The sequence below is a fragment of the Pseudorasbora parva genome, chromosome 2, assembly GCF_024679245.1.
Source record: "Pseudorasbora parva isolate DD20220531a chromosome 2, ASM2467924v1, whole genome shotgun sequence".
NCBI lineage: Eukaryota > Metazoa > Chordata > Actinopteri > Cypriniformes > Gobionidae > Pseudorasbora > Pseudorasbora parva.
This window is the reverse complement of record NC_090173.1, coordinates 58,755,261-58,782,237: the sequence shown is the minus strand read 5'-3', so window position 1 is coordinate 58,782,237 and position 26,977 is coordinate 58,755,261. Positions and strand designations below refer to the sequence as shown.

General features: G+C 45.0%; 1 protein-coding gene across 1 annotated transcript in view; it reads right to left on the bottom strand.

Annotated features, from left to right (window-relative positions):
* The window catches only part of LOC137049375 (zinc finger protein 585A-like), a 45,418-nt gene extending 18,940 nt beyond the window's left edge, over nucleotides 1-26,478 (bottom strand). Inside the window, exons 1-4 of the mRNA XM_067427927.1 lie at nucleotides 26,424-26,478; nucleotides 18,820-18,967; nucleotides 2,461-3,547; nucleotides 947-1,141 (exon numbers count right to left, since the gene is read on the bottom strand). Of these exons, the coding sequence (XP_067284028.1) occupies nucleotides 947-1,141; nucleotides 2,461-3,547; nucleotides 18,820-18,904 (1,367 nt within the window). The 5' untranslated portion in view covers nucleotides 18,905-18,967; nucleotides 26,424-26,478. The remainder of the gene's footprint in view (nucleotides 1-946; nucleotides 1,142-2,460; nucleotides 3,548-18,819; nucleotides 18,968-26,423) is intronic.
* Nucleotides 26,479-26,977: the final 499 nt, after the last annotated feature.

The following is a 26,977-nucleotide window of genomic DNA, read 5'->3' as shown; positions in this document are numbered from 1 at the left end:
TCCCCATGAGACAAAAATACATTTTTTGTCTTTTCTCAGTCTAGAAGGCACCAAATTAAAAAATAATTTCACATTTCTACTACATTGAGGACCCAGTTTAAATACAGATTCATCTTCCCAGCGCTGAAGTACTCCTTTAAGCTGATGAGCCATACAATCAAGTTGTGGGAAAGAGTAGTGGAAGCAAGGCTAAGGGGAGAAGTGGACATTTGTGAGCAGCAGTATGGTTTCATGCCAAGAAAGAGCACTACAGATGCATTATTTGCTTTGAGAATGTTAATGGAGAAGTACAGAGAGGGTCAGAAAGAGATGCATTGTGTCTTTGTAGATTTAGAGAAAGCATATAACAGAGTGCCAAGAGAGAGGAGGAGCTGTGGTATTGTATGAGGAGGTCTGGAGTGGCAGTGAAGTATGTTAGAGTAGTACAGGATATGTATGAGAGCATTAGGAGAGTGGTAAGGTGTGCTGTAGGTGAGACAGAGGACTTCACGGTGAAGGTGGGACTGCATCCAGGATCGGCTCTGAGCCCCTTCTTGTTTGCGGTGGTGATGGACAGGCTGACAGAAGAGGTCAGCAGGGAATATATGGGAGGTCAGACAGATGGACTATCATGTTTGCAGATGACATTGTGATCTGTAGTGGGAGCAGGTGGAGGAAAGTCTAGAGAGATGGAGGTTTGCTCTGGAGAGAAGAGGAATGAAGGTTAGTCACAGCAAGACAGAATACGTGTGTGAATGAGAGGGAACCAAGTGGAACAGTGAGGATACAGGGAGAAGAGGTAAAGAAGTTGCAGGATTTTAAGTACTTAGGGTCAACAGTCCAAAGCAATGGGGAGTGTGGAAAAGAGGTGAAGAAGCGTGTGCAGGCAGGTTGGAATGGGTGGAGAAAAGTGTCAGATCTGTTGTGTGATAAAAGAGTACCAGCAAGAATGAAAGGAAAGGTGTACAGGATAGTAGTGAGACCAGCGATGTTGTATGGTTTAGAGACACTGAAGAAAAGACAGGAGGAAGAGCTAGAGGTAGCAGACGTGAAGATGTTGAGGTTCTCTTTGGGAATGCCGAGGATGGATAGGCTCAGGAATGAGTACATTAGAGGGACAGCACATGTGAGATGTTTTGGAGACAAAGTTAGAGAGGCCAGGCTGAGATGGTTTGGACATGTTCAGAGGAGGGAGAGTGAATACATCGGTAAAAGGATGCTGAGGTTAGAGCTGCCAGACAGGAGGTCAAGAGGAAGACCAAAGAGGAGGTTTATGGATGTAATGAAGGAGAACATGAAGGTAGTCGGTCTAAGAGAAGAGGATACAGGGGATAGGACTGGATGGAGGCAGATGATTTGCTGTGGCGACCCCTGAAGGGAAAAGCCGAAAGAAGAAGAAGTCTGAACAATCTATCGGCACTGCCATCTGACATTTATTCTCATTCAGAAAACAAAGCTATGCACATGCACCAGACTGACGTTGAATGGACAGGATTTACAGTGAGTTTTCAAAACCGGTTATCATTCCATCCCTAAGGGCCATAGAGATGAGAGATTGTGCACAGAGGTTAGAAAGAGGGTTCGAACTCATGGCGTGAGATTGCTCAAAATTGTGTTTAATGCCTATGTACACATACAAGTCAAAAGAAGTATCCTTTGAAATGCTTTGTTTGACTGCACACACACGTGTAAAAAAAACAAAAACCACTAATACCCCTTTTCCACCAGAATGAACCGAGTGCTAGTTCAGAGCCCGTGCTAGTGTCAGTTCTAAGTTGGTTCAACTTGAGAGCCTTTATGAACGGGTTTGGCTTTCCACATGTAAGAGAGCCACGTCACTGTATACGTCTCATCTTTCTTGCTAGCGTTTTAGCAATGCTAGCGAGGCAGGGGGAAATACAAACACACCAGGCTTGTTCGAGATGCATCGGCGCTGCGCAGACCGATCCGTGTATGATATCAAAATACCGCGTGAGCGATTCAAAAGCATAAGGAGTCGTTGGCGCTCGCTCTACTTTGATGTCATACGCAATCAGTCTGCACAGCGCGCGCCGATGCATCTCGAACAAGCCTTCCCTCAGTGACTCATGGCTTTCTGATCCAAATCAGCATTAAAAGCCGCAAATCCAACGCATTCGTGCAGCTCTCCATGATTTGTATAGATGGAGATTACAGTCCAGCAGCTGTTAGCTTGATTAGCTGCTATTGAAAAAATGGCGGTCACAGTTTTGTGTTCATCTTGTTGATCACCAGCCGGTGACGCAAGCGGTTCTTACTTCTAGCCCAGCAATGTTTTGGTGTTACTTAAGAACCACTTTTCCTGGCTCGGAGCTGGTGCTTTGGCTGTGGAAACACAAAGAACTGATTTGAAACTAGGCTCTGTCTCCGATTTAGCACCAGCACTGCCTTGGTGGAAAAGGGGTAAAAGTTTACTTTTGGCTTAAGGTTTTTCTGTCCGAAACTCATTCAAAACCATTCTCTCATAAGTGATTCCTCATGTGGTGCTTTAAGGTTTCTTTATATCTGAAACTCTTGCCACAGAGATCACAAATGAACGGCTTCTCTCCAGTGTGAGTTCTCATGTGGGAATCAAGATTTCCTTTATAGTTGAAATCTTTTCCACACTGTGGGCAGGTGTAAGGCTTCTCTCCAGTGTGAATTCTCATGTGGACTATAAGGCTTCCTTTTCCATTGAAACTCTTTCCACACTGATGGCATTTGAATGGTTTCTCTCCAGTGTGAGTTCTCATGTGGGAATCAAGATTCCCTTTACGGTTGAAATCTTTTCCACACTGAGGGCACACGTAAGGCTTCTCTCCAGTGTGAACTCTCACATGTCTGTTAAGGCCTTCTTTTCTGGCGAAACTCTTTCCACACTGTTGACATGTGAATGGCTTCTCTCCAGTGTGAATTCTTATGTGCATGCTAAGATTTATTTTATGATTGAAACTCTTTCCACACTGTGGACATGTGAATGGCTTCTCTCCAGTGTGAATTCTCATGTGGACTATAAGGCTTCCTTTTTCAGTGAAACTCTTTCCACACTGTGGGCAGGTGTAAGGCTTCTCTCCAGTGTGAGTTTTCATGTGGCCTATAAGGCTTCCTTTTTCAGTGAAACTTTTTCCACACTGAGGGCATGTGAATGGCTTCTCTCCAGTGTGAATTCTCATGTGGACTATAAGACGTCCTTGTTGATTGAAACTCTTTTCACACTGAGGGCATGTGAAAAGCTTCTCTCCAGTATGAATTCGTATGTGTCTGTTAAGGCTTCCTTTTCTGCTGAAACTTTTTTCACATTGTTTGCAGGTGAACAGCTTCTCTCCAGTGTGAATTCTCATGTGGACTTTAAGGTTTTCATGTTGATCAAAACTCTTTCCACACTGTTGGCAGGTGAAATAACTTACAGTTTCTTTCTTTTCATTTTTTTCTCTGCTTTTTTTTGAAGTATTTTCCGTCTGTGAGCAACTAAAATATTTTTCTTTGGTTATGAAATCATGATAATCCTCATAGTGATCTTTTTCTTCCATTTCCTTTAGTTTTTCACACTCCACTTTCAACGGCATCAGGTCTAAGGAAAAAAAGACAAATGTTAACCTAATAGCACAACACAACAGGCATCAAAACAATTATACATGTAAAACATTAACCCCTAGAGGTCTGGAATGACCAACTCGCTTTTTTCACATCAGTGTGAAAAAGACTCAAAATAGTCCATTGATTTTAGTTGTTCAGGCAAGTTACATCATTATTATCTGTTAAATTTCTACTTCTATGTTTGTGCACTCACAATAAAAACTAAATGTTCCCCTCTTGTCAGCATGTCCTGGGACTGCTGAGGCAGCTTCTCAGTCCTGGTCTGACAGTTCAGATGTTCTCCTTCCCCGCATGGAAGCCAGCGCTGCAGCTTCTTCCCCCGGGGAGGAGAACCCGATGCTCGAGCCATCTAATTCTGAGGAATCAGACGTGCACAGCACTGAGGCGGGTGACGTTAAGCCCCAAACACGCTACTTCATTCATAAAATAAAGACACTTGGCAGCTCTCAAGGGGGCTGTCTGTAGCGAGTCAACGTTCTCCTCCCCTGTGCGGAAGCTCGAGCTGTGGCTTCTTTCCCCGTTGTCAAGAACCAGATGCTTGAGTGATCCGATAATGAGGAATTAGATGTGCTCAGCATCAATTTAGCGAAGTAAAAGAGAGCACGCCACTTCATAATGCAAGGCTCGATCTCACGTTGCAGAGGCAGCGCGTAGATTACGGGTCTGCAATAAGAGTGAACACACGCAATCGGTGTACATGTGATACTGTTTGGCGCGAGGCATGCAGTCAGCTCCTGAGGGTGCTGGCTGTGTTCGTTGAGAAATATCTCGAAGCGTACTGCCGATGTGTTGTAAACGGATCGAATCTTGCGCTTGCCGAGGCAGCGTGTAGATGTCGACTCATTAAATATATTTTAAAACGGTATCATCTGGTGATTATGGCTGCATTTAATTCTGAGAAATTAAACTTAGATATGTTTATTCAGCCTATCATTTAGACCATGTTCACTTAATGGGTGATTATGGTGGCATTTAATTCTGAGGAACTAAATGCAATTTATCTGACTTTGTGGAGTTAGATATTATTTGCCTATCATCCAAATTGTACTCACTTGTCTATATATTCATCTAAAGGGATTCCCAGGCAGATGAAGCCCCCTCTCCCAGAGAGCGATCGACGTTGCCTCCTCTGTGGAGTTTTCTGCAAGTCGATGCTGCGATCCGCCGTCTATGGGGCTTGGGCCACATTGATTTCTAGCGAACGCATGCTATTCCAGCCGCTTCTAGAAAGACCTGCAGCTGGGCAGCGAGCACGTTCACACACCGAAAATCCTCCTCAACGAAGCTGACTGCAGTTCAGTGTTCCACCACCGAGGTTCATCGCTGTGGTCTGGACTGTGGTGTTTCCAGCCCAGTGCCAGGTTATGGAAAAGGAAGTTTACTCCCTGATTGTAAAGGAGGCCATAAAGTGTATCCCTCCGCCAGACAGGGAGTCCGTCTTTTATAACCGCTACTTCATTGTTCCCAAAAAAGATGGGGCTTGCGTCCCTTATTAGATCTGAGGTACTTGAACTGTTCTCTGAGGAGATTCAAGTTCAAGATGCTTACTATCCCATCATGAGTCAGATCCAGTTCAAGGACTGGTTCTTCACGATGAATCTAAAGACGCATATTTCCACGTACCCATCCTTCCTGCCCACAGGAAGTTCCTGAGGTTCGCTTTTGGGGGCGAAGCGTACCAGTATCGGGTTCTTCCCTTCGGCCTGGCTCTTTCCCCTCGCACCTTTACAAAGTGCATGGATGCAGCTCTGGCTCTGCTGAGGCTCAAGGGCATCTGTGTACTCAATTATATCGACGACTAGCTCATTCTGGTCAAGTCGTACGATATGGGGGTTCGACATCGAGATGTCGTTCTGGACCACGAGGTGCTTGGGGCTGAGACTCAACACGAATAGAGCATGTTGATGCCCTCCCAGCGGACTACGTTCTTGGGGGGTGTATGGGAGTCAAAAACGATGCAGGCACAACTGTCCTCCGCATTTATTGAGTCTCCAGGGTGAAGCTAGGCCGCAGCCTCACTGTCAAGCATTTCCAGAGACTGCTGGGCCTCATAGCAGCAGCGTCCTAAGTGATTCCGTTTGGCCTGCTCCGTCTCCAGGGTGAAGCTAGGCCGTAGCCTCACTGTCAAGCATTTCCAGAGACTGCTGGGCCTCATAGCAGCAGCGTCCAACGTGATTCCGTTCGGCCTGCTCCACATGAGACCCCTACAGTGGTGGCTGAAGACCAAGGGGTTTTTCCCTAAAGAAGAATCCTTTTCTCATGATCAGGGTAACGAGCAGATGCTTTCGTCCCCTTGTCATATGGAAGAAGCCTTGGTTTATGTCCCTAGGGCCAGAACTGTGAGCATCATGTTGTTGGAAAACTGTTTCAACAGATGCCTCCCTCACTGGCTGGGGCGCGGTCATGGGGGGCCAGCGGAAATTGTCATCCCTCAGGGCGATGTACATTCCTGGGGACCAAAACCAGGGAGCAGACATCCTGTCAAGGCAGGGACTCAGGCCCGGGAGTGGCTTCTCCACCCCGAGGTGGTGGAGGCCATGTGCAGGAGATACGACCCGGTGGAAGTGGATTTATTCGCGTCTCGAGAGATGTCCCACTGTCCACTGTGGTTCTCCCTCATGACACAGACGTGGCCAAGGCGGCGTCTGTATGCATTTCCCCCGATTGCTCTGCTTCCGGGAGGTCTGGAGCAGGTCTGCCGGGAGGGCGTCAGCCTGCTCCTAGTAGCATCCCAGTGGCCGACCTGTGTTGGGTTCTCCGACATCATTGACCTGTTAGATGGCCTCCCATGGCAGGTCCCTCTGAGGAGGGATCTGCTGTCTCAGGCGGGGGAAAAAATATTCCACCCCCAGCCAGAGTTTTAGAACCTATGGGTCTCGTCCCTGAGGGGGCCCAGTATCTAAAGAAGGTCTGTCAACAGGTGTTGTGGAGACCTTACTTAGCTCTAGAGCTCCTTCCATCAGGAGACTGTACAGCCTGAAGTGTAATGTGTTTTCCACTTGGTGTAGATAGCGTGAGGTGAAACCAGTTAACTGTCCGGTGGCTTCAGTGCTGGAGTTCCTCAAAGATCGCTTCTCCGCTGGGCTTACCCTGTTCTCACTTAAGGTGTACGTGGCTGCCAGCGGGGCTTTCCACTCACCTATAGGTGATGGACCGCTGGGGAGGCATCATTTGGTTGTATGGTTCCTCCTTGGGGCACGGAGAATGAGGCCTGTGGCTCATTCCAGAGTCCCAACCTGCGACCTGGCAGTAGTGCTTGAGAGGCTGGCCGAGGCCCCCTTCGAGCCACTGGAGTCGGTCGAAGCCAAGAACCTGACCCTTAAGGTGGCCTTTCTCCCTGCAATCACTTCTCTGAGGAGAGTGGGGGACCTCCAGGCTTTGACAGTAGTGCCAACTTGCTTGGAGTTTGCCCCAGGCGGAGTTAAGGCCATCTTGCACCCGACTCCGTGCTATGTGCCTAAGGTGCGGTTCTTCAGGCCTTCCATCCCCCACCTCACATGATGGCGGAAGAGGGCAAACTTCACCTCCTGTGCCCGGTTCGGCATTGAGGATTTATTTGGAGAAGTCTGCGCAGTGGAGGAAGTCAGATCAGTTGTTGGTGTGTTTTGGTCCACCTAAGAAAGTGTTTTACTACTTTACAGCAGACAATCAGTAATTGGATTGTCCAGGCTATGTCCATGGCTAATCAGGTGCGCATTGCCTTCATCAATAGCCGTGAGGGCTCATTCTACCAGGGGCATGGCCTTTCTGGAGCCTCTTTGCAGGAGATCTGCGAAGCGGCTGGGTGGGCTACTCTGCACTCTGCAAATCAGGCACAATCAGGAGGCACACTCGGGAGGTGAGCACTCTGGCCCCTGGCACCGCCGGGAGGTGCAGACTGCCAGGCGCCAGAGTGCTCACCTCCCGAGTGTGCCTGATTTGGTCTTCACACCAGGTGGTTGCGACTGGTGTGGCATAGTGGGTACTCATTTCCCCAAACTGTCATCTCTATGACGCAGTGCGAGTTCCCTCAAGAAATGTTCTACGTCAAAATCATTTTGCCTCAAAGCTTCGTTTAGGTCATTTAACTACACAGTCATGTAGGAGAAAGACAATATTTGTGTAAGGACTCAGAGTATGCGTGGATTGTGGTTATATCTGCGGGTCAGGTGGGCAAAGTAATAAAAAGTAACATTCCAAAAATTGCAGGTTGATGAGAGATAAATCATTAATGTGCAGGGCCTTATAATTTCCGCGATCACGGAATCGCGGAATTGGCATATCAACACGGAATCTTGTGTTAACGCAGAGTTTCCTGGAATTTTACATATTTGTAATGAAATTCTGATTTGTATGGGAGCAGAACGTATGTTCTGAAAATGCAGACCGTGGGAAGCAAATCTTGACGACACAACCCCTCCCGTCATTTCAGCTCACCCTTCAAAACAATGAAAGTATGGCGAAGTTGGTTTCTACGGCTCTGCTTTCGTCAGCGAAAAAGTTAAGAAACCCGACACTAACGGTGGTTTCACACTGCCCGCACAGGCAGCGCAGAAGCTTTGTGTATGGAGAGCAGGAGCCGCGTGCCCGTTGTGCTCAGGCAGCATTGGTCGCGCGCAGTTGAACCGCGGCTCGTGTATTGCAAATACAGACAAATATTGTCCAATTCGGTCAGACTTTCCGGTGGTCTGCTCGACCCCTGTCATTCTCGTGCTTTGATTTAAGATAGGCACAGTAGGCAGCATATCTCTTGCAAATGCGACCGTGTTCCCCTCTGTTCCAATCGCATATGCATTTAACATGCGGTATATGGGTAGTTTACATGATAAAAGTAACCTCAAAGTTAAGATAAGCATCTAGTTTTAATAATTTAAAGGGGCCTTTGAAGTAGGGGGAAAAAACTTCTGGCAGTGTTGTGTTTTCGTGTATTTTATTTTTTATTTTTCACATCTCTGGATCATAATGGTGATTGTTAAACCCACAGAACAATTCACTACATTATTTTAATGGTGAAATTTGTTATTTTTTCATGTTATTTTTCAGCTTTAAATGTTTTACTTAATACTGTATGTAAAAGATGATTTATGATTTTTTTTAGTTCTTTATTTTTTTTTTTACTTGAAAGAGAAAGCTAATGGAGCACTTTCATTTTAACTTATATAAACTAATATAATGTATTTTACTGGAAAGTTTAAGCTCATAACCATTAATATTTGAAGTGCAGTGTTATGTTGCATCATGCAGTATTTGTCCTAAAAAGTAAATGTGGTTTGTTACCTCAAAAGATGTAAGGTAATTCTCTTTTTTTTTTTGTTTTATGTTCTATTATATTAACATTAAAAGCACACTCTTTTTTGACTAAAATAACAGTAAAGGGTAAAAAAAAATTAATTCCCAAAAATTAAAACGGAAAAAAAGGAATCTGCAAAAATTAAAACAGAAAAAACGGAATTTGTAAAAATTAAAACAGAAAAAACAGAATTTGGGGGAAAATAAAACGGAATTTGGGAAAAAATAAAACGGATTTTATAGGGCCCTAAATGTGTTGATTTTAATAAAGACGGCGAACTCTTTTCACAGTAAAATGCAATGAATGTGTGTTATCTTTAACTTTTGTTTTCAGATTATTTCCAGATCAGAGACTGCTATGTGAGAGACAGCAGCATCCGCACTGGTGATATAATTTATTCTTGCTATTTTTAACTGAAGACAACTGTGTGTTGAGCTTAGGGACACGACGTTGAACATTTCAGTTTAATTTGCGGCAGCTGGCACGTCAGCTGAAGAGATGCGAGCTCTCAAAACACATCAATAGTGTTTGCACATGCATCGTCATCATTGTGATGTGTATGTGAAATGTTTAATGAGACTTTATATACTCAAAGCTAAGTGCAACAAACAGCAGAAAGTGGTGTGAGCGCATGATGTGCAGCACTCGTGCTTTCAGAGCTGAATCCTTTCATTGATTTGCATAATTTAAGCCTCTTACTTTAATCATTTATAGCGTGCATCCTTATGGACATTTTTGTCCTTTTCATTTTTTTAAAAATAACTTTGCCTGTGGTAATGCTAACTGCATACAATTTGCCACAGGTGTGTATTTTTATTTGAATTTTAATATTTAAGAACCATTTCCTTTTTTAAAAAAAACTATTTTGCACTAGGTAAACAAAATACATTCAGGGCCTTTTGCACAAAAATGTCCACACTGAAACCCATTAAAACTGTTATTTTTAATCTTGTTGCCATAGAAAACATTTGGTGCATTATAAAGAGGAAGATGCAACAAAGTAGCCTCTCAGCCTCCCTGGGAAAGTCTATGCCAGGGTACTGGAGAGGAGAATTCGACCGATAGTGGAACCTCGGATTCAGAAGGAGCAGTGTGGTTTTCGTCCCGGTCGTGGAACACTAGACCAGCTCTATATCCTTCACAGGGTGCTGGAGGGTTCATGGGAGTTTGCCCAAACAGTCCGCATGTGCTCTGTGGATTTGGAGAAGGCATTCGACTGTGTTCCTCGTGGCACCCTGTGGAGGGTGCTCTGGGAGTATGGAGTCCGGGGCCCCTTGCTTAGGGCTGTACAGTCCCTTTACGACCAGAGCAGGAGCTTGGTTCGCATTGCCGACAGTAAGTCAAATTTGTTTCCAGTGCATGTTGGTCTCCGGCAGGGCTGCCCTTTGTCACCGGTTCTGTTCATAATTTTTATGGACAGAATTTCTAGACGCAGCCAAGGGTCGGAGAGTGTCCGGTTTGGGGACCGTGCGATTTCGTCACTGCTCTTTGCATATGATGTTGTCGTGTTGGCACCCTCAGACCAGGACCTTCAGCATGCACTGGGACGGTTTGCAGCAGAGTGTGAAGCGACTGGGATGAGAATCAGCACCTCCAAGTCCGAGGCCATGGTTCTCAGTCGGAAAAGGGTAGCTTGCTCACTTCAGGTTGGTGGAGAGTTCTTGCCTCAAGTGGAGGAGTTTAAGTATCTTGGGGTCTTGTTTACGAGTGAGGGAAAGATGGAAAAGGAGATTGACAGACGGATCGGTGCAGCATCTGCAGTAATGCGGGCAATGTACCGATCGGTCGTGGTGAAGAAGGGCTGAGCTGTAAGGCGAAGCTCTCGATTTACCAGTCAATCTACATTCCTACTCTCACCTATGGTCATGAGCTGTGGGTCATGACCGAAATGACAAGATCCCGGATACAGGCGGCTGAAACGAGCTTTCTCCGCAGGGTGGCTGGGCGCTCCCTTAGAGATAGGGTGAGAAGCTCGGTCACTCGGGAGGAGCTCAGAGTAGAGCCGTTGCTCCTTCACATCGAGAGGAGCCAGCTGAGGTGGCTCGGGCATCTATTTCGGGTGCCTCCTGGACGCCTTCCCAGGGAGGTGTTCCGGGCACGTCCCACCGGGACGAGGCCCCGGGGAAGACCAAGGACACGCTGGAGGGATTATGTCTCCTGGCTGGCCTGGGAACGCCTCGGGGTTCCCCCGGAGGAGCTGGAGGAAGTGGCTAGGGAGAAGGAAGTCTGGGCGTCTCTGCTTAGACTGTTGCCCCCGCGACCCGGCCCCGGATAAGCGGAAGATAATGGATGGATGGATGGATGGATGGATCCAACAAAGAAGACCCAAGACAGTTGAGCAACTAGAAGCATGTATTAGACAATAATGAGACAACATTCCTATTCCTAAACTTGATCAACTTGTCTCCTCAGTTCTCAGACTGTTATAAAAAGAAGAGGGGATGCCACACAGTAGTAAACATGGCCTTGTCCCAAATTTTTTTGATATGTTGATTCCATGACATTTAAAATCAGCTTATTTTTTCCCTTAAACATTTGATGTGTCATCTATGTTGTATTCTGAATAAAATATTGCAATTTGAAACTTCCACATTGCATTCTGTTTTTATTCACAATTTGTACAGTGTACCAACTTTTTTGGAATCAGGTTTGTATTTTTGTTACTTTATTTGTACTGTTAGTGTTAAATATATAAGCTAAGTGCTCATAAAAAATATTAATTTCACTATGTAAAAATCAATCTCTATTGGCCACTCAGATGATTGGAGCTATTGGCCACCCAGATGATTGGAGCTATTGGCCACCTAGATGATTGGAGCTATTGGCCACCTAGATGATTGTTTTGCACTCATTTGCGTGATTTTAACTGAGAGAGCTGTCTGAGGGGCTCACCACAGCAGTTGCCTCCATCTGTTCATATTTAATAAACTTAAATATTAACATATATATATATATATATATATATATATATATATATATAATAACTAGTCAATAAATAAGACTAGTCTTCAACTGATCTCTAACTTAGATTCAGTAAACACAGAAATGAACCGATCAAACGGCATATACCTCTGCTCAGCCATGATCTCTCAGGTCAGCATTTCCACTCATTTCATTAAATTCTAGTGGTTCGCTCTCCCACGTGCAGGAATCAAATTTTAAATAAAATCTTTAGGCACTTCCCTCACTAACTTTCCTCCAGATTACTTATAATCCCCATAACAATGACAAAATGTTCTACAGATATTTCAAATGTTTATTTGTTTTAATTTTGATAATTATAACTGACACCTAAGGAAAATCCCAAATTCAGTATCTCAGAAAATTAAAAAATTTGTGAAAAGGTTCAATATTGAAGACGCAATATTGTCACACTCTAATCAGCTAATTAACTCAAAACACCTGCAAATGCCTTTAAATGGTCTCTCAGTCTAGTTCTGTAAGCTACACGATCACTGGAAAGACTGCTGATTAGACAGTTGTCCAAAAGACGACCATTGACACCTTGCACAAGGACAGCAAGACACAAAAGATAATTGCAAAAGAGGCTGGCTGTTCACAGAGCTCTGTGTCCAAGCACATTTATAGAGAGATGAAGTAAAGGAAAAGATGTGGTAGAAAAAAAGTGTCCAAGCAATAGGGATAACCACACCCTGGAGAGGATTGTAAAACAAAACCCATTAAAAAATGTGAAGGAGATTCACAAAGAGTGGACTGCAGCTGGAGTCAGTGCTTCAAGAACCACTATGCACAGACGTATGCAAGACATGGGTGTTAGCTGTCGCATTCCTTGTGTCAAGCCACACTTGAACAACAGGCACGTCAGAAGCGTGTCGCCTGGGCTGAAGACAAAAAGGACAAGACTGTTCTGCTGCTGAGTGGTCCAATCTCTGATGAAAGTAAATTTTGCAAGAGAGGAGAGGCACACAATCCACGTTGCTTGAGGTCCAGTGTAAAGTTTTCACAGTGATGGTTTGGGGTGCCATGTCATCTGCTGGAGTTGGTCCACTACAGTCCCTGACAAAAGTTTTGTCGCTTGTGTACAAATTGACCTAAAGTGCCGCTGAAATATATTTCTAATCAAGATATTTTTACAAGAAATGGCTCATTTTAATCCCACCAGCTTTTGTGATAATGTTTCAGTGAAAAACTACTGTGGCAAGGGGGGCGTGGTTCAGCGAGGTCTGCAGCGGGAGAGAGAGCCGCGGGAGGAGCGGTAAGTGAGTGGGTTGGACGCAGATTAATAACACCTGTCTCTTGTTCCAGTAATGAGCGCGGAGACGGGATAAAACACCAGCGGAACCAGAGACCAGGGAGAGAGAGAGTTCGGACGGTTGATGCCAAACCCCCACAGAGACTGAGTTACCGGAAGCCGGAAGTGCCGACCCGGAAGTGATCGTGTGTATATATGAATCCACACCGCAGTGTGTGTTATTGAAAGTTTTGAGTTAATAAACAAGCATCAACCGTCTAGCCGACCCCCGTGTCCTCTTCCTTCCTCATACTATCGAACTTTACTACACTGGTGCCGAAACCCGGGAAGGAAGTAGGACAGCGCCGCCGCCATGACAACGCCCTCCGCCTCGCCATTTGCGGATGTCATCAACTCCCTCGCGGTCCTCCACCAAGAACACCACCAGGCGTTGCTGGACCTTCGGACCGAACAGGAGCGCCGCTTCGAGGCGATCGTCCAAGGCCAGCAAGAGGACCGCGAGCGGTTCCGGAGCTGGATGGACCGGGAGGTTCGCGCCGAGGCCGCCGGGCGGGCCAGCGCACCGGTTCACGTGCCCCTCCAGAAGATGGGGCCGGAAGACGACCCGGAGGCCTTCGTGGATCTATTCCAGAAGGCCGCGGAGGCCTGCGGGTGGCCCCGGGCACAGTGGCCGGTGCGCCTCATCCCCCTACTATCCGGAGAAGCCCAGGCGGCCGCGCAACAACTACCGGTCGCGAACCTCCTGGACTACGACGACCTGAAGAGGGCCATCCTTCAGCGGGTCGGCCGGACCCCGGAACAACACCGACAGCGTTTCCGTTCCCTGGAGTGGGGTGAGTCCGGTCGACCCTTCGCATTGGCCCAACAGCTCCGGGACGAGTGCCGCAGATGGCTTCTGGCCGGCGGCAGCGACGTGGACCATGTTGTCGATCTGGTGGTGCTGGAGCAATTTATCACTCGGCTCCCCAGGAAGACCGCCGAGTGGGTCCAGTGCCACCGGCCCACGTCGCTGGAGACGGCCATCAACTTGGCGGAGGACCACCTGGTGGCGTGCCCGGGGGTCGGCGAACCCCCATTAACTTCTCCCTCTCTCTCTCCCCCCTCTCTCTCTCTCTCTCTCTCTCGCCCTGTCCCTCTCCCCAGGTCCCGCCCTCCAGGCCCTCCTCGCGTCCCCCCCAGAGGCCGGGGTGGGATGGGCCTTGGACCGTCTGGGAGTTCGCGGGCCCCGCCCAGGGGGGCGGGGCCGCTGGGGGCTGGTAGTGACAATGGCTCTGGTTCCGCCCCCTTTCCGCGCTCATCCTCCAACCCACTCCCCGCCAGGGCGGCGGGTAGGCCTGGGCTGGCCTGCTGGCGGTGTGGATCATTTTGTTGACCGGTGTCCGATGATGGACATCGGAACAATGATCCGGATCCCGAACGTCCAGCGGACCACCCCCGATCAGGCAGGAGAGTACCAAATTCCTGTGAGTATCAAGGGGGGTACATATCAGGCCTTGGTGGATTCAGGATGTAACCAAACCTCGATCCATCAAAGCCTGATGCAGCCTGGGGCATTGGATACAAGCCGCATGGTTAAGGTGCGGTGTGTGCATGGGGATGTGGTGGAATACCCGGTTGTCCCGGTCACGATACAGTTTTGGGGGAGAAAGCATAGTATAGAGGTGGCGGTTAGTCCACACCTCCGGCATCCGCTAATTCTGGGGACAAATTGGCCCGCCTTTTCGGCGTTATTGGGGTCGTTATGCGCGGATGCCGCTTGGGAGAAGAAGGCGAGGAGGGGGGCGGCGCGAGTGCAGCTTGGGGAGACTGAGACGGGACCCTTGGGGACAGCTTCAGCGGAACCGAGCGGGATCGAGAGACTGATTCTCTCGGACCGCGATGACTTTCCGCTGGAGCAGTCACAAGATGAGACCCTCAAAAATGCCTTCCAACAGGTCCGATCGATTGACGGTCAGTCTCTCCAACCTGCCTTGCCTGTCTCGTATCCATATTTTGCCATAATCAAGGATCGGTTGTATCGAGTGACCCAAGACACTCAGACAAAGGTAGATACAACCCAGCTGTTAGTACCAAAGAGCCGCCGGGAAATGCTTTTCCAGGCGGCTCATTCTAACCCAATGGCGGGCCACCTGGGACAGGCGGCCACGCTGAATCGTTTAATGACCCGATTTTTTTGGCCAGGCATTCATGACAATGTGCGCAGGTGGTGCGCGTCTTGTCCGGAATGTCAGTTGGTGAATCCACAGGCCGCCCCAAAAGCGCCATTGCGCCCCCTTCCATTAATGCAGGTCCCCTTCGAGAGAATTGCGATGGACCTCATCGGGCCATTAGAGCGATCCGCACGCGGGCATCGTTTTGCGCTAGTTATCGTGGACTACGCAACACGATATCCGGAAGCAGTGGCTCTCCGCAACATCTCGGCGAAGAGTGTTGCGGACGCCCTGTTTCGTTTAATCTCCCGGGTGGGGATTCCGAAGGAAATCCTCACTGATCAAGGCACGGCGTTTATGTCACGCACGTTAAGCGAATTGTACGGATTATTGGGCATTAAATCCATTCGAACCAGCGTTTATCACCCACAAACAGACGGCTTGGTCGAACGATTTAATCGCACTCTTAAATCCATGATCCGTAAATTCGTACAGGAAGACGCCAAAAATTGGGATCGGTGTTTAGAACCCCTCTTATTTGCTGTGCGAGAGGTCCCGCAAGCCTCCACGGGGTTTTCCCCCTTCGAGCTTCTCTACGGTCGGCAGCCACGGGGGGTGCTGGACGTCCTACGAGAAACTTGGGAGGAGGGGCCTTCTTTGGCCAAAAACGAAATTCAGTACGTCATGGACTTGCGAACAAAACTCCACACCTTGGGGCGGCTATCTAGGGAGAATTTGTTGCAAGCCCAGGACCGCCAGAGCCGGTCATATAACAGGGGTACTAAACTACGCAAATTCACACCGGGAGAGAAAGTGCTCGTTCTACTCCCGACGTCGAGCTCAAAATTAATGTCAAAGTGGCAGGGGCCGTTTGAGGTCGCACGACAGATAGGAGAGCTCGATTATGAAGTGATACGATCCGATAGGAACGGGGCACGTCAAATATACCACCTCAACCTGCTAAAAAAATGGAATGAGGTGGAATCAGTGTTGTTGGCAACGGTGATCGGGGGAGAGGATGATCTCGGGCCAGAGGCGAGCATTAAAGCGCAATCAGTCGCGCTGGCCCCTGGGGGAGATCACCTCTCACCATTACAACTCACTGATTTATCGAAATTGCAGGCGGAGTTCGCTGACGTGTTCTCGCCCCTACCGGGACGTACCGACTTGATTCAGCACCATATCGAGACCGAGCCGGGCGTGGTAGTTCGCAGCCGGCCGTATCGCTTGCCTGAACACAAGAAAAAAGTAGTTCAGGAAGAATTAGGCGCAATGCTCGACATGGGAGTAATCGAAGAGTCCAACAGTGACTGGGCGAGCCCGATAGTTTTGGTCCCCAAAACAGGCGGCTCGGTCAGGTTCTGTGTGGACTACCGCAAGGTGAACGCTGTGTCGAAATTCGACGCGTATCCAATGCCGCGGGTTGACGAGTTGCTTGATCGGTTAGGCACGGCTCGATTTTATTCGACACTGGACTTAACAAAGGGCTATTGGCAGATCCCCTTGTCTCCATTGTCCAAAGAAAAAACAGCTTTCACCACGCCGTTTGGATTACACCAATTTGTCACGCTTCCTTTCGGCTTGTTCGGGGCGCCCGCAACCTTCCAGCGACTCATGGATAGGATTTTGCGTCCCCATGCTGCATATGCTGCTGCGTACCTGGATGACATAGTGATTTATAGTCACGATTGGCAGCGGCATATGCAGCATGTGAGGGCGGTCCTGAGGTCGCTGAGGGGAGCGGGGCTCACTGCCAATCCAAAGAAGTGTGCGATTGGGCGGGTGGAAGTAAGGTATCTGGGCTTCCACTTGGGTCATGGGCAGGTGCGTCCCCAAATTGATAAGACTGCCGCAATTGCAACCTGTCCGAGGCCCAAGACCAAAAAAGAGGTAAGACAGCTCTTGGGGCTGGCGGGATATTATAGACGGTTTATACCAAATTATTCGGACCTCACCAGCCCTTTGACTGATCTTACTAGAAAGGGGCTACCAGATACGGTCCAGTGGACGGAGCTGTGTCAACAGGCTTTTACCCAAGTGAAGGCTGCTCTATGTGGCGGGCCGCTTTTACACTCCCCTGACTTTTCTCTCCCTTTTTTGTTGCAGACTGACGCGTCGGACAGGGGGCTGGGCGCAGTCCTGGCCCAGGAGGTGGAGGGGGGAGAGCGGCCGGTGCTGTACATTAGCCGTAAGCTCTCCAAGAGGGAAGCTAAGTACAGCACCATAGAGAAGGAGTGTTTGGCCATCAGATGGGCCGTTCTCACTCTCCGCTATTACCTCCTGGGGCGGGAGTTCACTCTCTGTTCGGACCACGCTCCTCTCCAATGGCTCCACCGCATGAAGGATACCAACGCGCGGATCACCCGTTGGTATCTAGCTCTTCAGCCGTTTAAGTTCAAGGTGGTCCACAGGCCGGGTGCTCAGATGGCTGTGGCCGATTTCCTCTCCAGAAATGGGGGGGGGGGGGGGGGGGCTGCAGGCCGGACGGCTCCCCGGCCTGAGTCGGGCGGTGGGGGTATGTGGCAAGGGGGGCGTGGTTCAGCGAGGTCTGCAGCGGGAGAGAGAGCCGCGGGACGAGCGGTAAGTGAGTGGGTTGGACGCAGATTAATAACACCTGTCTCTTGTTCCAGTACTGAGCGCGGAGACGGGATAAAACACCAGCGGAACCAGAGACCAGGGAGAGAGAGAGTTCGGACGGTTGATGCCAAACCCCCACAGAGACTGAGTTACCGGAAGCCGGAAGTGCCGACCCGGAAGTGATCGTGTGTTTATACGAATCCACACCGCAGTGTGTGTTATTGAAAGTTTTGAGTTAATAAACAAGCATCAACCGTCTAGCTGACCCCCGTGTCCTCTTCCTTCCTCATACTATCGAACTTTGCTACAACTACATTTTCAAAAAGTATTCTAATATTCACAGCTTGGTAAAGCCCATTGAGTCAATTTTTGCAAAGACATAAGTGTTGTCACCTTGTCATATGAGCTTCCCCTCTGACTAATATTGGATCAATTAGGTCTCAAGTGTGTATAAAAAGAACCAAGGTACGCTAGACCTTCACATCAACTGCAACTAGACCTCTGCAAACATGCCTAAGATTCACCCTGAGACTAAAGTTTTGATTATCAAGAGGCTGAAGACTAGATCCACTGCTGATGTGGCAGACACCTTCAATGTGTCTCAGCGTCAAGTACAGAGGATAAAGATTTGAAGAGACTGGAGACGTTTTTGACAAGCCCAGGTCAACAAGACAACCCCGCAAGACAACTGCTCGAGAGGACCGTTTGTTGGCTCGAAAATTTAAGGCCAGCCCATTTTCCACTGCAGCAGAGCTCCACGAGACCTGGTCACCTGATTATAAAAGGCTATTACCGTATTATTTATACTAATTTAAAGTGTCATAATAACAAAAGTAAGCCAGATCTTCACAGATTCACTTGAAGCAGCATTAGTGTTTGTCTGGTCATGTGATCTCATGTCTGTCCACATGAGGCGACTCGCTCCATGTCAAATATTAGCGCTTTAATTATGACATTCATAAGACATTCAATTCTGTAGAGCTGGAGATTTGAATAAGGAGCAAAAGACTGAGTTCAGCTTTGAGAATTAAACCAACCTGTTTGTTCCTCAGTTTCTTCATCTTTCACTCTCAATGCTTCTTCAATCTTCACGTCTTCGCTCTCCTCTTTAATAAACGCCATCTTTATAATAGTGTCACGTGGATCTCAGCCACTTCTCCAGGAGTTTTTCTGTGTTTGAACACTCTGTCGAATTTAAGAGGAGAATAATTAACAGAAACAAATACACACATGAGAGTCTCAATCAGCTCTAGTTCAGTTAATGGACTTAAATTACCTTATGAGACAAAACACTCAAAACTAACACAACATTAATTAAAGAATGTTAATAATACAAAATTATAAAGACCCATAAATTATTAGCTATTTAAAGATTTGTATAAAATCGAGATTGATTGTCTGTGAAACAATTGATTAAATTGACTCGAAGAGTCAAAAAAAAATTAGTGTATCAAATCAGCGGTTTGGATCTCCAAAGTCACGTAATATCAGCAGTTTGACAAGCAATCCGAATCATGAACGATTCACTGATTCATAACGGTTCAAAGCTTTGTTTTGAAATCGGCTCACTATAAAAGTTGTTTTTTGCACAAAAACTATTCTTGTCGCTTCATAAAATGATTGTGAGCCACTGTAGTGAGATGGACTATGTGTCTGAAGATGAACAGAGGTTTTACGGGTGTCCATCAACATCGTCGAGGGTAAATAATTAATGACAGAATTGAGTGGACAAACCCTTTAACTACATTTTTCAGTTGCTCATTTACGTTTAAAACAGTGTAGATTTTCCAGTAGCTAACTACTTTATCTAATGAATTTAATTTTGTATAAATTGTAAATCTTAATTTTAATCTGTTTCATCAACAAGTTGCCTGTATTTAAAGCAGCACTAGGTAACTTTTCAACCTTCATAATATATTTTTTAAGACTCTTGTGATGATAAATCGACTTACAATAGGTTGAATGACACGTCTGCCATAGCCTGATGGGGTCTGTATCGTTTTTAATCGTACTTTTAAACTTCGGGTTTCGGGTAGTAACCCGAGAACAAAAAGAACTACAAAATTCGACTGCTTTACGGCATATACGTCACTTCCACCAACACACACACTTCCTTACATTCAGACGTGCGAGCACAACTTTGTTCGTCGGATAATATAGTCATGTCCGAAGCAGCACAGACACATAAGAAAGAAAATGTTTGGTTGGAGGAAAGCAATAAGAGGAAACGAAAAAGTGATGGGATTAAAGGCAGGACTAGGATCAAAATGTGACCAGGGTTTGCTCGTCGGCGTGAGCTGGAGGAGGCGTGCCCGACCGATGCTGTCCTGCTTGTTACGGTGAGCTACCACTCAAACATTGAACTGAAGTATCATATAGATTCTGTAAAACGGTAACCAATAGACTACTATAATGACGCTGGCTTGTAAACGTGAGCATCGTGATTATTTGGTGTTTGAAAAAAATAAAAGCCATGAAATTATATTCATATGACATGCTGAAGCATATGCCACTGACTGTAACGTTACCTGGGATGAAGACATTTCACACGCGCCGCCAGAAGAACTCGAAATCCTCTTGCAGTGTTCAGGGGAACTGTTAGTGCTGCACAATGTGCTGCACCGATCCGCAGCGCCACTTTTATGAAGTTATTTGGCCGGCACCGCACCACTGTATATATTTTTACAACCCGCCGCGCACCCGCGACCATTAAATAGACATACGGGGTCCGCGGGTTATGAGATGAGCCACGCATCACTAGTTCAGGGCTATCAGGGTTGTCATGTCAACAAATGCAAGCGCGATGGCATCCCCTGTTGTAGGATTACAGCGCTTACGACAGTATTTGAGGACATTATTTTTTCCAAACTGTAGGGGGACCCCGAGAGCAAAAGTAGCCAAGTGGGGCTTTAATAAATAAGAAGCATAAGAATCCCTCGGACTAAATATAAAATATCTTAAACTGTGTTCTGAGGATGAACGGAGGTCTTACGGGTGTGGAACGACATTAGGGTGAGTCATTAATTAAAGAAATTTCATTTTTGGGTGAACTAACCCTTTAAGCTTGCCAAATAATGAATTTAGCACATTAAGAGCATATTATTCAACCTAGTTTATTGATCAAAAAAGAATACTGATTTCCTGAAATTTTGGGTGACATGAAATGTACCCCTAAATCAGTGCTTCTCAATTATTTTTTGTCACGCCCCCACTAAGGAAGAAGAGAACATTTTGCGCCCCCCAACTCTCCGCCGCGACTGTAATAGTATAATTTGTCTATAAAATTACACCTCTGCAAAACATTGTATCCTTATTAATATTAAAGAAAAAAGAAATATAGATCAACTTACAACAAAGAATAACTTTATTAACATTGTTTTTTAGTCTGTAGCAGAAAAGACTTAAAATGCATCAATTTGCTTGAAATTTAAAAAATGAAATCAAATTAAACATAATCAATAAATAATAATACAATTAAATTGATCAGCAACATTAACTCAGGAGCACAATCTATAAAGTCTGTAACAGAAAAGTGCATATATATAAATAAATTAAAAAAACTATAAAAAAAATTCAATCCTGCAAACATTTATTGACCATTTCATACTGAAAAATAAAATTTAATCAATAAATAACAATAAATTCTAACTGATCAGGAACATTAACTCAGGAGCACAATATATAAAGTCTGTAACAGAAAAGACTTAAAGTGCATAATAAAAAAGCAATCCTTATTTAAAGTGTAAACATTTTTTGATCAGGAACATTTAACTCAGCAGCACAATATTTAAAACACTAAAAAATGAACAAAACATGTATAAAACATTTTGTTTTTAAAACATTAAAACTGTTTTTTTTGTTTTTTTTTTAATCAAAATGAGGAGGTTAGTGAGCGACCGATATATCGGATTCCCGATATTTTTCCCGATATTTAAGCATTTTCCCATAATCGGGTATCGGTTTTGTAATATCGGATTTTCCGATAAATAGCGGCATCTTGTGGACGTTTTGAGAATTGCATACAAGCGCACCATTAAAGGACTGCGTCTGAAGGGAGATTATCAACAGCTGTGTTCAGAGGTAAAATAACCTGCATCCCTTAATTAATCAACTTTGTTATGTAAAATTGAGATAACCTCAAATAAGACGTTGATATGTATAGGTAGTTTAAACTTGGCGAACTCACTGACGGAGTCAGTCAGGTAATCCGTCATCATGTCACAATAAAGATGCAATTTCACATGAATGAAATAAAACAGCCATGAATGAGAGCATGTTGGAAATAAAAGCGCCAAACTTATTTCTCTCTTTGTGTTCATTCTCAGTCGCATTCAGCCGTTCTCTCACCGAGTTGTTGCTCTAGCATATAGCCTAGATCACCATGTAAACAAAACTCCTTAAATTATATTAACGTCTGCTATCTAACATTTATATAATAAACATCTAATTAATTACAGCTCCGTGAAAATTAATTATTACTCCACGAATGAGAGCATGTTAGAAATAAAAGCACCAAACTCTTTCTCTCTCTGTGTTTATGCTCAGTGGCGTTCAGCCGTTCTCTCACCGAGTTGTTGTTCCAGCATAGGCTAGTCTCTGTACATGTAAACAAGACCGACTCGTTTAAAACTCCTTAAATTATATTAACGTCTGCTATATGACCTTTAACATTATATAACAATTCATTGTTTTATAATAAACATCGAATTAATTACAGCTCCGTGAAAATGAATTATTAAGCCTATCTCCGCGAGACGAGTGTTAAACGCAGAGATGAAAACAGCACCCTGTCATCAGCATAATTCAGAGACTGACACAAACATTCATTTTGATACCGTACTAGATGAGATTGACATAAACAAACCAGCGAATACATCAGCTTTTACAATGTTTGCATAATCCAGAGAATATTCACTCTTTAGTCTATTAAACACATAAACCTTTTAAAACTGTAGTTTAAAATGAATGCTTATATTTATGCCCATAGACTCAACTCTCATTTATATTCTCCATTTGAAAACATTAGATTTTATAAATGTATTTTGCCAGTTGTTAATATGGCTGTATTTATAAATAAAAAGGTAAAACAGCATTAATGTTCATAAGACTTTGCACTGTATTTAAAAAAAAAAAAACAATTCGGACTATTTATTGATGTAAATGTCTTTTGTTCTGTATGTGAGTGAGTGAAACTGCAAAAATTACAGTGTTTAAAAAGCTCAGTTCAGTGCTGTTGCTGTAATTGTAAAAGACAGAAATAACACAATAAGTAAATATCAGTTCTGTATCGATTATCGGCACATAAATATGCAAATAATCGGTATCGGTTATAAAAAAAAAAAATAATATCGGTTGATTACTAGAGGAAGTCAGGATTAATGGCTACAATGAGCACGTTTTGCAGTGCACAGCTTTTCGAAGCGGGGTTTGAAGCATGACACTGCAACTCTCTAGCCTGACAAGCCAGACCCACATCAAGATGTTTGGTCTGGAAACTCACCATAGGCAGGGCTCAGTCCGAGGGGCGGGATAAACGGTTGTCTTTCAAACTCTCTCTGCACGCGATAGGATAGCGGTACACCAACCGGAGCAACGACGGTAGAGGGGAGCTCGCTCCTCGCTGACTGATTAAACATTCGCCGTATCCGGTCGGCTAAACTCCGAACACATCTTCCCTTTTTAAGAATGACTTCAGTGTCGCTCTTTGTTCTTTTCTCAGAGGAAAGCTTAACTCCAAGTCTTCCGGAGGCGCGGGCAGAGCTGATTCGAAAGACCGCCGCAGTTCGCCAGTTTCTGTGTTTACTAGAAGACTGTGTTACTAGAAGCACGCAAACGCAACTCGGCCAACTCTTTAGCCTACCTACACGATGTGATTGGGCCGTCCAGATTCTGAGGAATACAGCTCAGATAGGAATTGAGAGTTGCTAGACCACACTTGCGGGCAAATTAAATTTGCTGCCGCTAGGGTGCGTCTAGATTTCTAGGCTAGCAACTCTCAGCTCCTGCTCAATGTTTAGCTGCGACCTGTACTTGGTCTTCAGTGCAGCAACAGAAGAGAAGCCAGTCTCACAAAGATAAGATGTTGCAAAAGGTATTTATTTGTTGTTTATTTGAATAGGGACAGATACAAAGTCGACAAAGATTATTACATAAAGAATAATCCGGTAGTAGAATGCCCATGGCCCTCTGCCCTAAGAGTGGATACTGCCTCTCTACACTCAGCCAGCATTCACTCAGTGTCTGTGATGTGAAGCTCAGTCTCAATGTGGAGTCAGACGACATGTCAATGAACTGTTCCTCCTCTGCAGAGCTGAAACCAGGTGGAGCTGGTGAATTGAAAGGATCTTTCACCCGGTCATATTGGGAAGTGTTTTCAGGGAATCCGATCAGCGATGAAATATGCTCCTTAATATGTGGAATCACTGAGGTGGCATCATAGTCATTAGTGTCAGCAAATTCATGCAGGTTCTCGAATGAATCAGTATTTCCTTCATCAAGTCGCCTGCCCCACATTGTAAGCTTTCGAGTGAAAGAGCTGATCTTGTCTGTGACCTGAGGCAGGTGTTTATCTTTCCCTTGAAGCTGTAGATTTAGTTCATTTAGCTTTCCAAATATGTCACTCATGTAGGCCAGTTTTGCCAGGAAGATCTCATTACTAAATTTTTCTGCGAGGTCATACTTGTTCTCCTGCTCCAAAAACATTCTTATCTGCTCTCTGAGTTCATAAACTCGGGACAAGACTTTTCCTCGTGACAGCCACCTCGCTTCACTGTGAAACAGCACAGTTTGATGTTCAGCTCCCATCTCCTCTCACAGATAGCAGAGAAGACTCTTGTTTTTAGTGGTCTGGTCTTTATAAAATTGACCACACCTACAATGTCGGTCATAATCTCACTTAATTCAGAGGGAAAGGTGCCTTGATGCCAGTGCTTCTCTGTGTATTACGCAGTGAATCCACTCAGCATTAGGTGATGCCTTCTTGATGAGTGCCCGAAGTCCTTTTCTCATCCCTGCCATGGTCTGCCATCACTGCAAACACCAATGCAGTTCTCCCACGTAAGCCCATTCTCAGTCAGGAAGCAGTCCAGTATTTTGTAAAGCTCTTCAGCTGTGGCTCTGTCTCTGACATATTTACAAAAAAGTAGATCCTCACACAGGGAGTTTGTCATGTCAAAACGTACATAAGCAATAAACAAACAGTCTTTGTTGCTCGCAGTTGCTTCATCGAACTGCAAGGCAAAACGTTTGTCTTTGAGTTTATCCACCAGCTGTTCTTTAAGATCATTTGCAATGTCATCTATACGTTTGGCGACAGTGTCATTGGACAGAGGGATAGTGTTTCATTTTACAGCACTTGCGTCATCCAGCATGACAGAGACCATGTCTAATGCTGCAGGCAGTATCAGCTCCTCTGCTATGGAGTGGGGTTTTTTGGTACGCCACCTTATATGATGCCAACTGTGCTTGCTGGTTTACTGAAGTTGCATTCACAAAGCGGGACAATTGTCAGCAATATTCGGCACGTTTTCGATGAAAAAACTCAAGCGACTTATCAGCGTGATTGGGGTGTAATGTCTGTAAGTGACGCCTTGATTTATTTGGCTTCATACTGTCCGCTACCAACATTTTTAGACACAGTAAACATACCGGTCTTTCTTTGTCTCCCACCGTAGTCGCAGTGAAGCCAAGCGCAACATATGCTTCGTCATATTTCCTCGTCTTAGCTTTCGGGAGGCTTAACGTGTTTCCCTCATTATCTCCGTCTCTCTCCGACTTTCTTTTCATCCCTGTTAAATATTTTTCCATGGTGTTTGTTATTTACACTTCATATCTCCGGCTCTTTGATGTGTGCTCTTGTTCGGTGCAAAAAAAAAAAAAAAAAACTTCCTGAAATAGTATTTTCCCCGAGGGGGTCGCGCCCCACTATTTGAGAAGCACTGCCCTAAATACAGAATGATAATCCAAAACACAAGCGCATAGGCTACTCCTCACAGACATGAGAAATGTGTCAAAAGACATGAGAAACAGCTCAAAATGTCCTTTTTTAAACGATTACGGAACAATTCGAAGATAGAAAGCAAATCGCACTGTTTACAAGAGCAGCTCTTGTTCTGTCACTGAATGTGCTGAGTTTAACCTGCATTAGACTAAGCCTGAGTCCTGAGCATTTCATTTAAGCTGCATATATTTAGTTCTTTTACTAATGTTAAATTTGAGGCCATTTTGCACTTTGACAGCCAGATTGAAAGGCTATTTGTGTGTAATGATTCTGACAGTTTTTGTCATTGAAACGACAAATTCATCCCATTTACTAATGCACTTTCTTTTATACATTTTAATTTCCGGAGAAAAAAAGTGTCTGGTAAAAAATATTTTGGCTAGTAAAATTGGGCATCCACCATCCACTCAAAAGTATGTACTTTTTCATCACAGAGTACACACTTTTCGCTCGTAGTATCATGTTTGAACTGATTCACAATAACTAGAGAAATGAGACGCTCCTTCTGTTACTCATTAATTTCGTTGTTACTTTACTCACACAACGCTGATAAATGTTAGATAAAGCAATACAGTGTTGCATTTAATAATATATCATTCATTCTGTATCGCTATAAACACGTTAAACGCTTAAAACACAAACCTTTCTTCAGCAGAATCACAACAGATGCAGGAGCGGCGCGGCCGTATGACGTCACACATCAACACCAAAATAAAAGTCCCGTTCACTGCGGAGTCTAAAATCACAAAAGTGCACCGACATTTACATAGAAAATAGATACTAATAAAAATGAGAAAATATAACAAAATTCAGCGTTTTAAGTAATATTGAACTACATGTAATAACACAATGGTAAGTTAAACTCATAATGAGTTTAAAATATGTTAAATTACTCCAAATCAAGGGTACCCAACTTACATTTTCTATACAATATTATAAATTAAATTAATGAGGAAATACCATAATTTCACAAGCAAATAACAGGGTTTCTGTGGGTCCTTAAAGTTTTTGTTCAAATTTAAGGAAATTAAAACTCATAAATAGAATAACAAACTTAAATTAAAGGGTCATGAAACCCCAAAACACTTTTTTTGAGATGAAAACAGATATGTATCTGCTGCACATCATTGAAAACACTAAGGGTACTCATTAATGGTATTCATATGTGAAAATAGTTATTTTTGCATTTTTCAGAG